Source organism: Anolis carolinensis, chromosome 4, assembly GCF_035594765.1.
Source record: "Anolis carolinensis isolate JA03-04 chromosome 4, rAnoCar3.1.pri, whole genome shotgun sequence".
NCBI lineage: Eukaryota > Metazoa > Chordata > Lepidosauria > Squamata > Dactyloidae > Anolis > Anolis carolinensis.
In genome coordinates this window covers 4,561,870-4,578,421 of record NC_085844.1, presented here as the reverse complement: position 1 = coordinate 4,578,421, position 16,552 = coordinate 4,561,870, and the positions used below count along the sequence as shown (strand labels likewise).

Sequence of the window (16,552 nt, the reverse complement as noted above, 5' to 3'; positions counted from 1 at the left end):
GGACATGAGAGAAGCCTCCCACAAGGATGGTAAAATATCAAACATTTGGACGTTCCCTGAGCAACGTCCTTGCAGATGGCCAGTTCTCTCACACCAGAAGCGACTTGCAGTTTCTCAGGTCACTCCTAACACACACAAAAAAGCCTTGTTTTCTCAAAATGTTACTTAATCTCCAAAACCCACAAGCATGTTTACATATTTCTTCCTGTCGCCCTTCTCAAAATGGGGATCCCGTAGGAAGTGACATCCCATCATGTCCTGCCAGTTTTTTGAGAGGGACTTGGGAGGAAAACTGAGACATAGGCATGTCCTTAGCATTGGGTGCAGTGGGGACACTTGTGTATTTTCACAAGTTTGGGGAGATTTCTGTGACTTTACGGGGAGAATTGCAAGAAAATCTCTCAGAAACAAATGGAGGCCAGAGGACGTTTGGATCCTGGACTTGAGCTGTCATGAAAGTGGAGTTCAGGCATCAATGCTGCCTTTGTCTCTCTTTTAATCGGCCTTTTGCTTACTTAGTTCACTGGCTTGCTATATTTAATTTTGGCCTGTGTGTATTAATGATCATAGGGCTAAATGGTACACCAGTTTTACATGTTTTACGATATAGTTTCTGAGTTTTCTTTCAATTCTTCTGAATGTCTCACATCAGAAAAGCAGAACATACTTTTAAAAACTGACCAGCCTCTTGTTCCTCAAAGTCTAAGGAGGACAGGAGACCCTTTCAGCACTGGCTTGTTCTGGTTTTTCGAAATGCCATTGATATCTGGGTCAGAGAAAAGCTAAATTATTGCCAAACGTTGGGCGCAATATATTAAAAAGTTGCTCCTTAATTGCCCTAGTGTCACTCATCTTTCTGTGCTGAAGATGCAGGAAAACTGCCACCAAGAGAAAACGAAGATACTGCCTCGGTGTGTGTAGCCTAAGAATAGTATGCTGTCTTCGGAGGAGGCACTTCATTAATATGCAACCTCAGCCTGACGGGCCATAAAGAGCAGCTGAAGGACGAGGAAGACGTCTAGGATGGATAGCTCTGGCCTCACTCCTCATTGGGCCTCTGTGCTGCAGCCCAAAGTTTGATCGTTTGTTTGTTTATTAAGTTTATAAGCTTCCTTTCTCCTAGAAGGGAACTTCAAATGGCTTGCTTTGAAGCCCATTGAATTTGAGTCTTGCATGTACCCATTTTATGGCACCTCCAGCTTTCAGCTTAATTTGGGAGCCTTTTTTCTGATGTAGGCTGAATTTTCTGAAAATTCAGAAAATTGGGGCAATTAGTTTATAAGTGAGTCATTTAACTAGATCACTGGATGTGAGGGTGTAGAAGTAGGGGTTTCCAGGCTAATATTTGAAACCATCATCAATAGCGCATTCGGTTTGGTGCAAAGCTCCTGGTGTTTCCAAGCTAATTCAGTAGACACAGATTGTGTTAATTTCTTATAAACACCAAAATTCCCTAGACAGCATGGACAGCTGGAGTATTTGAACTGTGATCCACTATTTCCACTCTGTGATGGAGTAGCTTTCAGCAAGTGAGTAGTATATTTGTGTCTTATTCTTTATACTTTCAAGCTGGTCAGTTCACAATGGGTTGGGCTGGTCTTTCTCACATTGCAGCTTGGAGTCAGTGAAGAACAACAGTCAAATCTGTTCCCAGAGCCCACAATGAGGCCAGTTTATTGAAACTGGGACACACTGGGGTGTCCATGGAAGCTTCCACTTTCCTACCTCGAGATCCACGATGAAAGAGGGTTGGAGCATAAAGAGGTTAAATTATAGGATCAATAGCTGAGAGGGGCCCACAAGGACCTTCTCATCCAGCCCCCATTACATTAGGAATCCACAGGTAAAGCATTCCTGAAAGATGCCCATCCAACCTCTGTTTAAAGGCCTCTAGAGAAGAAGAAAAGTCCTCCATCTTCTGAACCAATCCATTCCTTCATCAGGAAGGTCTTCCTAATTATTGGGTGGAAACTCTTCTTGTACGACCAGCCCTCCCTCTTTGCGGGGGTTAGGAGCACATTGTATTAAAGTACTGTCTCTGGGAATCTCTTAAGTCATAGAGCATGACTCTATGGTCAACCTCTGGTCACCGTTGGATTCAGCATAACACTGGAGGACCTAGAGCAGGGGTCCCCAAACTTTTTAAACAGGGGGGCCAGTTCACGGTCCCTCCGACTTTTGTAGGGCTGGATTATAGTTGAAAAAAAAAAACCCTATAAACAAATTCCTATGTACACTGCACAGATCTAAGATCTATGCCAGTGCAAAAGCTGAGGTCCAAAGAAGGACCAGAGAACTCAAGAACATCTGGTGGACAAAGAAGGCTGAAGAAATCCAACACCTTGCAGATACCCATGACGCTCAGGGATTTTTCAAAGCCACAAAGATCATTTATGGACCAAGAAACCATGGCATACAGCCCCTACGCTCATCAGATGGAACCAAAATTCTGAAGGACAAAACATCAATTGCACTACGTTGGAAAGAGCACTACCAGAACCTGCTGAATCGCAGCTCCAATGTGGCCGAAGAGACCCTCTCACAAATCCCGCAACAACAAACCAGGGATGAGCTTGCAGCACTGCCTAGTTTGGAAGAAGTCAGCAATGCCATCAGCCAACAAAAAAACAACAAAGCTAGCGGACCTGATGGGATTCCCGCTGAAATCTTCAAAGAAGGTGGACCTGAGCTGATGCAACAACTCCACCAGCTCATTGAAAAGGTGTGGATGACCGAGAAAATCCCAGCAGACTTCAAGGATGCCACCATCATCACCCTTTTCAAGAAAGGGGACAGAACAGACTGCGGGAACTATCGTGGTATCTCCCTTCTAACCTCCGCCGGGAAAATCCTCGCAAGAATCCTTGCAAACCGCCTTCTCCCTGTCTCAGAAGACACCCTCCCAGAATCCCAGAATGGCTTCCGCCCCTCCAGAGGAACAGTGGACATGATCTTCACTGCTCGACAGCTCCAAGAAAAATGCAGGGAACAAAACCAACCTCTGTACATGGCATTCATTGACCTTGCAAAGGCATTCGACACAGTGAATCGCAGCGCTCTCTGGACCATCCTCCAAAAAATCGGGTGCCCTGACAAATTTGTGAACATCCTGCGGCTCCTCCATGATGACATGATGGCAACAGTCTTGGACAGCAACGGCTCCCAAAGTGACCCATTTAAGGTTGAATCAGGTGTCAAGCAGGGATGTGTTATTGCCCCCACCTTATTTTCCATCTTCATCGCTATGATACTTCACCTTGTTGATGGGAAGCTTCCCACCGGAGTGGAAATCATCTATCGGACAGATGGCAAGCTATTTAACCTCAGCAGACTGAGAGCCAAAACCAAGGTCACCACAACATCTGTTATAGAACTCCAATATGCTGATGACAACGTAGTCTGTGCGCGTTCAGAAGAAGACCTACAAGCCACTCTAAACACCTTCGCAGAAGCATACGAGAAGCTCGGCCTCTCACTGAACATCGAGAAAACCAAAGTGCTCTTCCAACAGGCACCAGCTAATCCCTCTGCAAAGCCAGGAATACAGCTTAACGGTGCAACATTAGAAAATGTTGACCATTTCCGCTACCTTGGTAGCCACCTCTCCACAAAAGTCAACATCGACACTGAAATACAACACCGCCTGAGCTCTGCGAGTGCAGCATTTTTCCGTATGAAGCAGAGAGTGTTCGATGACCGGGACATCCGTAGAGAGACCAAGGTGCTTGTTTATATAGCCATTGTCCTCCCAACCCTGCTCTATGCCTGCGAAACGTGGACTGTGTACAGACGTCACACCAAACTCCTGGAGCGTTTCCATCAGCGTTGTCTCAGGAAAATCCTGCAAATCTCTTGGGAAGACAGGCGGACAAATGTCAGCGTGCTTGAGGAAGCAAAGACCACCAGCATTGAAGCGATGCTCTTACGCCATCAACTCCGTTGGACTGGCCACGTTGTCCGAATGCCCGATCACCGTCTCCCAAAGCAGCTCCTCTACTCTGAACTCAAGAATGGGAAACGGAATGTTGGAGGGCAGGAAAAGAGATTTAAAGATGGGCTCAAAGCCAACCTTAAAAACTGTGGCATAGACACTGAGAACTGGGAAGCCCTGGCCCTTGAGCGCTCTAATTGGAGGTCAGCTGTGACCAGCAGTGCTGCGGAGTTTGAAGAGGCACGAACGGAGGGCTTAAGGGAGAAACGTGCCAAGAGGAAGGAGCGTCAAGCTAACCCCGACCGGGACCGCCTTCCACCTGGAAACCGATGTCCTCACTGCGGGAGAATATGCGGGTCAAGAATCGGTCTCTTCAGTCACCTAAGAACACACGCCCAAGATACCAAGGTTGGAAGACCATCGTCCTCGAACGACGAGGGATCGCCTAAGTAAGTAAGTACACTGCACAGCTCTTATTTTGAAGTAAAAAAAAACCCCAAACGGGAACAAATACAGCCTCAATGTTAATCATAATCATAATAAAAATAATAAAGAGGGTTGGAAGATACCCCTTAGGTCATTGAGTCCAACCCTCTTCTACCTTTGTGCACCAAAAGCACAAGCAAAGCACCCCTGACAGATGGCCACCCAGCCTCAATGTTGTTAATAATGATAATAATAATGCATCACACAGCCCTAAAAGCTTGGGAACTTGTGATTTATGATATGAAATCCAGCATATATATCTCGTTTGCTGTGTTATACTGTGTCTTTGTGTCAATAATAATAATAATAATAATAATAATAATAATAATAATAAAGAGGATTGGAAGAGACCCCTTCGGCCACTTAGTCCAGCCCCCTTCTGCCTTTGTGCACCAAAAGCTCTAGCAAAGCACCCCTTGATAATTAATTAATTAATTAATTAATAATAATTAAAATACCATTATAAACAAGCAAAGCTCTGGAAGGCGCGCACCCGGCAAGGGAGGAGGCGGGGGCCGGATAAATGGCTTTGATGGGCCGCATGTGGCCTCCGGGCCTTAGTTTGGGGACCCCTGACCTAGAGATTCTTAGACATAATATTTTAATCAAACCCATGAATAATCAAATCCACAAAAATCCACAGGCAAGAAAGGCATGGTTTGGTGCCTTAGGCTAGCTCCCTTGATGAAGCAGTTGAGCATTTGGATCGGAGTTGGAACAGCGACACTCCGGTCAGGACTACAGGATTGGTGTTGCAATTTTTGTGTTGTTTTATGGATGGATACATAGCTCTTTGGGGTTGTGTATCTAGTTCCTTACTGAATGCCTTGCTGACCTTGTGCCCCTTTGCCCTTCAACACGGGGGTTGTGTGATATAATTGAGAAATATGTCTGCAAAGTGTAGATTCACATTATGCAACCCTGAGAGAGGATTGCAGCCATGGTTTTGCTGAAGGACCCACAGAAGAAAGGACAACTGTGGTGGTAGTGACAATCTCCTTTTAACTCAAAATTAGAAGGAATTTCTTGACAATAAAGCAATGACCAGACAATGAAACCAATTATCTAGAGAGGTGGTGAAGTCTCCTTCTCTGGAAGTCTTCAAATAGTGACTAGACAGCTTCCTGCTGGGGTGGTCTTAGCTGGAGATCCTACATTTGAAGGGGTTGGACCCGATGAACCCTAGGACATCTTCCAACTCTAAGATTATGTGATCTAATGGCTCTTTTTCAGAGTCCAGTGTCAGGTAATCAAAGATATGAATGCTAATGAATGTGGAGGCTCTGTTGTGTTACTGTAGGAAATAACCCATAATCGCTATGTTGTGTTACCTACTGGCCACAGGTTGCTTTTCATCATCTGCGTCTTTCCTCCTTCTGCCAGTCTTACATGCAAGACTTTCTGTTTGCAAACCCTAAACATTTTAAACACAATCCCGAGACGCACCTCCTCAATTCAGAGCCTCGAATGCAGATGGAGAGCATAATGCAAAATGTGCTGAATGGCCACTTTCTGTAAGACAGAGAGTAAAATCTCTGCTGTCAATAATTTTGATTTTCAGGATCTTTATCTTTCATGTCTCCCTTTGAAATTTGAGCTTCCTAACATTCCCTGGCATGTAATAATTAATTTGCATAACATGACCATTTTGGCACAGAATGTGGTGTGGCAAAACCCTTGCCCCCAGCTGCCAGGAATTCCTGATCGGTTTTCCTCCTCCCAAGGCAGACTCTAATGCTTTGTGTTTCTAAATGGAATAACTTGGAAGCAGTCATTTTAATTTGTGTTATATGAGTTGGCTTGGACAAAGTGGTCTGGCAGTCGCTCTTGGGGCAAAGTCTTCCCTTGTTGTTGCCGAAGAAGCCGGGGAGGGAAGTGGGACTTTGGGCCTCATGCCATTCGGCTTCTGTGCCCATTCACTTTGATTTTACAGACGGGAAGCTGAGCTTGCTCGGTGCCCACTGTACTTCCCCCAGGTGTTTAGGTTTCTCCTTCTTTGAAGATGTTTTGGCTTCTCTTTCTTTCTCTCTCTCTCTCTTTTGCACACACTGGCTATTGGTACCTGTTCTGAAGACATTAAATATTTATCTTGATTCGGATGCAATAGCCAGCATTCATCAGCACTTATTTCCTGCTCCGTAGCCTAGGAAGAGAGAGACCCTGGCGTCAAAAGAGATCAGTTTCCACAGCTCACTTTACACCTTCTGGCATTTAGTGTCCATTTGCTCTCTCTCCTTTTCTTCCCCAAATTAGGCTCTGGGTTTTTTTTTAATCAACACTTCTTTGGTGGCAGGAAGAAACGGTTCTCTTGATGCCATATCTGAACTACCTTCCCCTAACTTGGATCCTCTTTAGATTTGCTAACATTCCTTGGGGATGATGGGAGATGTAGGCCTTTGACAATTTGTTGTTGGACTGATCTATCTGCTCATTTTATAATAGCCCATTCTTGAGGTGTTGCCAATGTTATATTGCACTTTATTGTCCATTTCAACTGTGAAATTACCTTCCCCATTTGGCACATTCTGCACTGGGTTCTATGAATTAGTCTCCTGTTTTAATATTGTATGTTTCATGTCGATTTTAACGATTGTTTTTACTGATATTGATGTTTTTATTGGTATAATTGTTTTATTGCTGTGTTATTGATATTTGATTGTTTTATCGGGCTAGGCCCCATGTAAGCCGCCCCGAGTCCCTTTGGGGAGATGGGGCGGGGTATAAAAATAAAGTTATTATTATTATTATATTATTATTATATGTAGTCCCTGTTTGGAGAAAGCTGTTTGGTAAAGCAGCCTCATCTGCATAAATTGTCTTAAACGCACAGGGAAGAATGGCTTCCTTTACGATTAGGAATAAGACAGGTTCCTTTTAATGGCAGAAGCATCTTAGCATGGTGCCGTTTCCCTCCAAATTGCTCACTTTGTGATTATAAAAACAACCCATTTTTAATCCGCCGAAGTATCTGCCCATCATTTTACAGCTGTGCGCCTAGTAAAAGATTTCACTTCTGCCATAAGGAAGTCCAGATTGCAAGCTATAAGTGCTCAGAATAATCACACAAATCAGCAGTACCTGACTCAGAATGCGGCATTTGGGTTGTTTTTCCGCCTTTTCCTCCTGCAGAGTGGAAGCCCCTCACCAGGAGACACAAGGAAGGTCTTTGGGAGGACACAGAGCCCGACCAAAGCTGGGGCTCATTGCAGATCCGGCCTGCATGCTTTGTGTTATCGAAGGCTTTCTTGGCCAGAATCATAGGGTTGCTGTGTGTTGTGGAACATGGCCATACAGCCCGGAAAACACACAACAACCCTGCATGTTTTGCATTCTCTTTCATATACCTGATGTCAACTAGAAAGAATTGGCTTCAGAAAAAGGCAGGGGATCTGTCTGTGACGTAATTCCTTGTGCTTCTTTTGATGTGTCAGGTTCGACATCAAATTAAAGATTTCCAAAAGGATTCTCTAATGAACAGCCCTGCTCAGGTCTTACAAAGTCAGCCACAGTTTTATTGATTGAATCAATCCACCTATACTGGGATCCACATCTTTGCTTTCTGCTATTGCTTCATGGAGCATGATTGTCTTTGCCTAGAGTTTGCGGGATTTCATGATACAGTAGAGTCTCACTTATCCAACACTCGCTTATCCAACGTTCTGGATTATCCAACGCATTTTTGTAGTCAATGTTTTCAATAGATCATGATTTTTTGGTGCTAAATTCATAAATATAGTAATTACAACATAACATTACTGTGTATTGAGCTATTTTTTCTATCAAATTTGTTGTATAACATGATGTTTTGGTGCTTAATTTGTAAAATCATAACCTAATTTGATGTTTAATAGGCTTTTCCTTAATCTCTCCTTATTATCCAACATATTTGATTATCCAACGTTTTGCCGGCCCGTTTATGTTGGATAAGTGAGACTACTGTATGCCCAAAGTATGATAACCTGAGTTTCATCATCTTGACCTTTAGGGAGAGTTCAGGTTTGACTTGTTCTTTGACCCATTTCTTTGTCTTTTTAGCATCCTACCGTATCCATAGAGCTCTCCTTCAGCACTACATCTCAAACAAGATGATTTTTTCCCACCTATCAAATTCCACCATCATACACCGAAATAGAAAAATGACAGTATGGAACTTGTTCATTGCTGCCCTAATTGTCTACCGATTTCTGGACTACAGGCATTGTATGAATGACTGATCCAAAGTATAGGAAATCTTGAACTTTTCAATATCTCAGTTACTCTCTTTAAAGTTATAATCATCTGTGGTCATTATTTTGCCGTTCCTTCCTTGACTTTTCCTTGACTTCCTTGACTTTTCTCAATAGTTGTTTGAAATGTTTGCTATTTTCTGCAAAGAATACCAAGGAATATCATGCCATCTGCATGTCTTAAATTGTTGGTTTTCCTTCTTCCATTTTTGATGCCACCTTCCTCTGAGTCTAATCTTGCTTTATGTATGATATCTTCTGTATATAAATTAAAGTTTTATTTCATGTCAGGAGCAACTTGAGTTGCTTCTGGAGTGAGAGAATTGGCCATCTGCAAAGACGTTGCCAAGGGGATGGTCGGATGTTTTTGGGCGTCCCCTGGGCAATTAAAGAATTAGGGTGATAAAAGAGATAAAGTGATAACATTCAACTACTTGGCTAATAAAGCCATTCTCTTTCTCCATATTGTGTATCAATTGTGGGTTATTATCCAGAGCAGAGGTTACATCCTAGGAAATCAGATGTCATGACACATCCGTTTTCTTTTAGACAGTCTCATCATCTGGACTGTCAAAGGCTTTGCTGTAATACATAAAGTATGGACAGGTTTTATTCTGAAATAATCTGAATCAATTTGAGAAATAATTTCAGAAATAACCAATACGTGGTTAATTCTGTGTGCGGTATAGTGTTCTGCTTGCTCTTTGATGGCAACTATTTATCCTCAGTATTCAAAACACCCACAACTAGCATGGTGTAGTGGTTAGAGCATTAGGCTGCAATTCTGGAGATGAGAGGTTAATTCTCAATCAACCATGGAAACCCACTGAATTGTTTTGCCTAGAACTGGAAAGAAGGTTAATCCAAGTGAGGTCTGACCAAAGCAGCATAGAGTGGGATTACAATCTCAACAGTATATTGCTTTTCATGTGCCCTAGAGTCATATTGACTTTTTTAATCTGCTGTATCACATTGTTGACTCATGCTCCGCATTGGGTCTACTAAGACAGAAATCTTTTTTATGCATACTGGTGTTAAAAGGTAAAGGTAAAGGTTTTCCCCAGACATTAAGTCTAGTGGTGTCTGACTCTGGGTGTTGGTGCTCATCTCCATTTCTTAATTGAAGAGTTGGCGTTGTCCGTAGATACCTCAAAGGTCATGTGGCCGTACCTTCCTGCTGGATTGATACCTATTGATCTACTCACATTTGCATGTTTTTGAACTGCTAGGTTGGCAGAAGCTGGGGCTAACAGCGGGAGCTCATCCTGCTCCCTGGATTCAAACTGCTGACCTTTTGGTCAGCAAGTTCAGCAGCTCAGTGGTTTAACCTGCTGTGCCACAGAGACTTCGATGTTATCCACGATATATATGTACATGTCATTTTTCTGTTACCGCACATTTTTCTGTGTTGAAATTCCTTTCCCTCTGTTGATCTTGGATGAGTCACATACTCTCAGCTCCAGAAAACCCGGTAATAGGTCTGCTGTAGGCTTGCCATAAGTCACAAATGACTTGAAGGTATATGATATCATAAGAACAGTATGCAAAAGCCCTCTTGCTCCCCCTCAGACATAGCCCGGGGCTGTGGCGCAGACGGGAGAACAATGAGTCACTGACCAGGAGGTCATAAGTTCGAGGCCCGCTCGGAGCTATGTTTGTTTGTCTTTGTCCTGCGTTAAAAAGGCATTGAATGTTTGCCTAATATGTGTAATGTGATCCGCCCTGAGTCCCCTTCGGGGTGAGAAGGGCGGAATATAAATGATATAAATAAATAAATAAATATGGTTGCATGTTGCAGGACAAGCCCCACATTGCTCAGTGTTTGTCGCTCTACCAGCTGAACACAGTTGTGAACCTCGACTCTGCCCTACTTGGATTAATGGTGCTTTAAACAGTCTGTTCCATCTCAAAGGAAGTAAAAGAGCGTGTGAGTTTGTGAGTGTGTGAGTGAGTTAATTCGGCTGAAAAGCCCCGGCCTTCTCGGTCTCTGCTTTCCCTCCGGTGGTGGGCATACACGCAATTTGCTGCTTACGCAAGGGTAAAATGTGCTGTTTGCAAGAGGCTTTTCTTTTTGTGCGATGTTCGCAGCATGATCGATGTCCAATATTAAAACCACTGAGACGTTGCACAGCGTGGGGAGTTCTGTCGGCTGAACCGGACCATGAGCATTGTGGGCAAAGAGGACGCGGAGATTCAAACCTTTCTTTCCTTGAAAAAGAACATTAAAAAGGCATGCACTAATATTCTGGACAGCTAGAGCTCACGTGGAGACAAAGAGCACAAGTTAGCAGTGTCACTACAGTGCGCCGTCATGCATGCTTGTTTGCCCTCCCAAATAAGACTTCTGCACCATCAGTGAAATTTTCCTTCTGTCTCTGAAAGGCCAGCATCCCAGGGGATGAGACATTGGTAATCCTTTGCATCTGCATCTCTGCTATTTACTGAATTCAGTCCTATGGTTATTTTGCTTGGTATTTGTTAAACAAGCATGTTGCTGGGGAGGGGGGGAAATCAGGTCATTGCCTCTGCTGCAAAAGAATAAAATCCTCCTTAAAAAATGTGCCTTTGGCCCCCAGGTTTCTAGCATTGCAGTAACTTAAAGCTTTTAGAAATATGCTTTAGCCACCCAAAGAAAAGAGGGCAGGCAAGGATACAGACAAACTGGGACATGTCCAGAGGAGGGCGACCAAGATGCCAAAACGGCTCAAAACCAGCCCTGTGGAAAGTGTAAAGTTAGCATAGGGAAGCAAAGACCAAGGGCACATCTACACTGACTGAGTAATTCTGGATGAAATCAGCAGATATAGAAGCGAAGCAAGTATGCACCTGATCATATATCAAGTGCAGGAACCGAGTCAAAGCCTGGGCGGTGCTTATAATGATTCTAGGATCTGCAGGATCTGTAGCTTCATGGCCATGGAGGAGTCAGGTTTTATTTTTCCAAACCCTCAGCCCCAATCCTCACCTGCAGATCACTGGAGCACCTCCCTCTTAATCGAGGTGTGGTTTACACCTATGTATGCTGGTGCGCATTACGAACTTTATTTGGAAGCTGGATGCAGATATCTTTAAATATCTGAAGGCTGTCATGTAGAAAGATATTTTTGTTTACCTAAGATGTAGACCAGAGGTTCTCAAACCTTTTTGTTTCATAAGGGGCCGGGCTGTGGCACAGGCTGGTTAGCAGCCAGCTGCAATAAATCACTCTGACCAAGAGGTCATGAATTCAAGGCAGCACGTGTTGGGGTGAGCACCTGATAATTAATATAAAAAATAGCCCCTGGTCGATGTTGACCTAAGCAACCCGAAAGATAGTTGCATCTATCAAGTAGGAAATTTAGGTACCATTTATATGTGGGCAGGCTAATTTACGATACCATAAAAATCATCCAGCCGCTGTTGGAATGAGGAAGTTTTCGTCACAGTGGATGATGAAAGCAGCTGCTCCCCCTGTGGCCGGAATCAAGCATACCCTCAGGAAGCTGGAAGCTGGAGAAGATTTAAATTGCCTCTGCATCTGTCTCTGTTCTATGTTTATATGGCATTTAATGGGCCGGGCTGTGGCTCAGGCTGGTAAACAGCTGCTGCAATAAATCACTCTGACCATGAGGTCATGAGTTCGAGGCCAGCCCGTGGCAGGGTGAGCACCCATCAATTAAAAATAAAATATAGCCCCTGCTCGTTGCTGACCTAGCAACCCGAAAGATAGTTGCATCTATCAAGTAGGAAATAAGGTACCACTTATAAAAAAGTGGGGAGGCAAGTTTAACTAATTTACAACGTGGGAATGAGAAAGTGAGGAAGTGCCATCAGAGTGGATGATGAAGCAGCTGCTCCCCCCTGTGGCCAGAATCAAACATCCCCTCAGGAGAAGGTTAAATTGCCTCTGCGTCTGTCTGTCTGTTGTCTCTGTCTCTGTCTCGGTTCGATGTGTTTATGGGCATTGAATGTTTTCCCTATATGTACATAATGTGATCCGCCCTGAGTCCCCTTCGGGGTGAGAAGAGCGGAATATAAATACTGTAAATAAATAAATTAATGTTTGCCTTATATGTGTACAATGTGATCCGCCCTGAGTCCCCTTCGGGGTGAGAAAGAAGGGCGGAATATAAATATTGTAAGTAAATAAATAAATAAATAAATAAAATGTCTGTAGGGGATATTTTTGCGGCTGGACATCAGTTACCTAAAACAACAGATACAACCAAATATCATTAAATTACCTGACTTTGGGTCCCAGCATATATGTTCCTAACCAGATATAATTACCTGAAACTATGGAAACAACCAAACCCAATCAAATACCTGATACCGCATCCCAGCATATCATAGGGTTGCCCTAGAGATCTAGAGTACCTCTCTAGGACTTTGCTATGTCCTCTAATGTAGTTCTATACTGTGCATTGTGATCTAACAGGACTGCGACAGCCTCGGTTATAGAGTTGGTGACGGTACCCTGGTTCCCAGGTGTGCCTTGATCTCTCCGACCTGCGCTTTGCCTTTCCATGCCCTGCAGCCTAGTAAAGAGCCGTTTTCCATGTCTTGCTCAGTTTTAATCACAGTTGCCGCATGTTAACAGATGGAGCTTCAGCCTCTCCCTCCCTGCGCATCTTGAGCATGGAGCAACCACCTCGGGGTGGCCAGCTTTAATGAGCCTTCCTTTCGGAAGTGTTTGGAAAACCGCTGAGCGCAGGTGTCTGGATTAAAGGCCGAACGAGAAAAAACTCAGCAAGTCTCCCTTGCAGACAGAAGCCGAGCGGCCTCTTCAGCACAGCCCTCTCGTCAGCAAAGAAAGACTTAGGATATGTGTGGCGTGTGAAAGAGATTGAGATAAGCACACCTTTGGCGCAGCATGTCCTCCTGGAAGAGTGGAAAGCTCCCCTTCCCTTCATTTTGAACACAGATGACTTTGGAAATTGCTCTCCACGTTGCTTGCTTTTGGGTTCTTCTTTTGGAGAACTCTGGCCTTGTCCTAGAAATATTCTGCAGAAGACGGTGGTATTTTAGGAAAGGTCTATTATCAGTCAACATGGTGGTTTGAGGACTGGACAAGGTCTCTTGGACTATGGTTCAGATCCTCCATTGTGGAAACTCAAGCAGGGGCAAGTCATGTTTGCTTAGCATGTGCAAATTTAGAAACATGGATTTGCAGAATTGGATGACACTCCCAAAGGCCGTCTAGTCCAATTCCATTCTGTTAGACAGGAAGACAGTATCAAAGGCCTTCCAAAAAAGTCCTACAGCTTCTGTTTCAAGATCTCCAGAGAAGGAAACACCACCAGACTCCAAGGGAGCAGTAGATCCCACTGCCATACAGCTCTCACCATCAGGAAGATCTTCCTTATATTTTGGTAGAATCTCCTTTCCTGCATTTTTAACCCCTGGCTCCATTGTGTCCTAGTCTCCAGAGCAGCAGAAAACAAGTTTTCCTCCTTCTCAATCCTCACAAATATTTAAACATGGGTCCCATGTCTTCTCTCAACCTTCCTCTGAATAAATCTGGCCAAGGAAACATTTGAAAATGAAGCCTAGAAATTGGAACTCACTTGTAGATACATCACAAGGACGAATAGAATATTCCGTAATGTGGAGAAAATGAATAGGAATAAAATGTTCCCCTCTGATATTCCATGCTGAGGATCCCATATCAGAAATCCCCAAATCTGAATACTCCAAAGTCCAAAAATATCCACATGAGTGGCTGAGACAGTAACACCTTTGCATTTGGGTGGTTCCATGTGCACAAACATTATTTCTTGTACTAAAATTTCTTCAGGCTGTATAAGCGAGGTGTATATGAAACGACAATGAATTTTGCATTTAGAGTGGGATCCATCTCCAAGGTATCTCATGATGTGTGTATGTCCAAAATCCAAAAAAACTTCTGGTCCCAATAATAAGGCATATTCAGCCTGTATACAGATCATGGTTTATACTTAAAACTATTAATATTTGATGGATTTGGTCACTAGGTTTACCCTTTTTTATCAGATGCCTAAACTGCCTTTCAAAATACTCAAGTTTCTAAGTAACTGTGCAATGCTAGAAATATAAATACTGTATAAATACTGTAAATAAATAAATGATAAATAAATTTGTGGACTGAAAAAAGTTCTGTTGGTGACAAATGCCCTCGTCCTGACCTGTCCTAGCACAGTGGTATACTTGCCTGCTTTTTGTTTTTGAAGCATCCTAGAAGCCAACTCCTTCAAGAATCACGCAGACCAGCAGCTTGCATGCTCCCTCTTTCCTTGGTTTCCATCATTTAGGGCTGTGACTTTTCTAAGTTTCTCAGCCACAATACATTATAGCTGGTAGCCAATGGCAACAGCCATCTTAGAATAAACTTGTCATGCTAAGCACTAATAAACGTAATGATTTCATTTCAATTCTTTATTGAAAGGTAATGCTCCCCGGGCTTTTGCTTTCTGCTGATAGGGGAGCAGCCCCCTAATTTACCCCCATTCTTCCGTCAATGCTGCGGTTTATATACTCTCCGCTAATAGCATTATGAGCATAGTTTTGTACTAATTCAAAATTAGAGCTCTCATTTGCATAAACAAATTACTGTTTGGATTAGTGCGACATAGTTAAGACAGCCGATACTCTGACAGATTTGATTTTGTGGAAATGGCTGTTGGCAGGATGGCGGACGCGCAGAATTCGAATGCGAGTGGATGTTGTTGCAAATGCAAAGTCAGGGAGAGATGTCTCCGAAATCCAGAATGCAGCACTGAAGTTTCATGCAAAAAAGTGAAAACATATTTCCCTGCTTTATGGCATCTATACTGTCCAATTAATGCAGTTCGATACCACTTTTATTCCAAAGACTCAATGCCATGGATCCCTGGGAGGTGTCATTTTACAAGGTCTTTAGCCTCATCTGGCCAATAGCGCTGGTGCCTCACCAAACTATACAATTCCTGTCATTCCATAGCACTGAACCATGGCAGTTAAAGGGGTGTCTAAATGCATTCTTTCTACACTGTGGATGCATCCTTAGTTGTGAGGATGCCTGCCATAGATGTGGGCAAAACATCAGGAGAGAATGCTTCTGGAACATGGCCATACAGCCCGGAACACACATAACAACCCTGTGATTCCGGCCATGAAAGCTTTCAACAACACAGTTCAATATCACTTTTTCTGCCCTGGCTTAATGCTGTCATTTGGTGAGGCACCAACATTTTTTTGGCAGGGAAGGTTAATAAGGTTGTGAAACCATCACCATGATGCCATAGCGTGCAGCCATACTAGTTAAAGTGGTGTCAAGATGTACTGATTCTACAGTGCAGATGCAATCTCGGTTTGTTTTAACAAGCTTGCTCAAATTTGTTTAAACGGCTCCCAGTTTCTTACTCAATCCTCTTGTTTTGTCTTTGCAGATCTCCACTACTTGGCACCACTCGTCATTCTCCATCTGGAAGCAAGTCCCAGGCTCTGCAGCAGCAACGCTGGAAGAACAGGAACCTCCGATGTATTGGGGGGGTTATGTACAAGGTCTCCGCTAACAAGCTGGCCAAAGTCTCTAGCCCTCCGGCTCGGAGTGGAGAAACCTTCAGCAGGAGCCTCATCAGAACAGGTGAGCAACGGGCACAGTTTCCAGGCTCTGAATGCTTGGACTTGGGAATGGAGGTCTGCCAGCACTTGGACATGGGCATCATTGGATATTTAAACCTAAAAGTTGGTTGTCAGTTACCACTGTTTGGCTTTCTTGCTGTTTCCTTGATTAATTGTTTAATGGCAAAGGTCAAACCTGCCAGAGCTGCCTTTTGCCAGTTCAATACATGCTCTTAGCAAGACAGTTCAGCTTCTCTATGAACTCTGAAAGAGGGAGGGAGGGACTGGATGGACCTCTGTCAGAGACACTTTGATTGTATTTTTCCTGCATGGCAGGGGTTGGACTAGA

General features: G+C 43.6%; 1 protein-coding gene across 2 annotated transcripts in view; it reads left to right on the top strand.

Moving 5' to 3' along the window:
* The window catches only part of zc3h3 (zinc finger CCCH-type containing 3), a 310,944-nt gene that overhangs the window by 173,873 nt on the left and 120,519 nt on the right, over positions 1–16,552 (top strand). For both annotated transcript variants that reach the window (XM_062979914.1, XM_016997937.2), the window contains exon 5: positions 16,029–16,225. In XM_062979914.1, the coding sequence (XP_062835984.1) occupies positions 16,029–16,225 (197 nt within the window). The remainder of the gene's footprint in view (positions 1–16,028; positions 16,226–16,552) is intronic.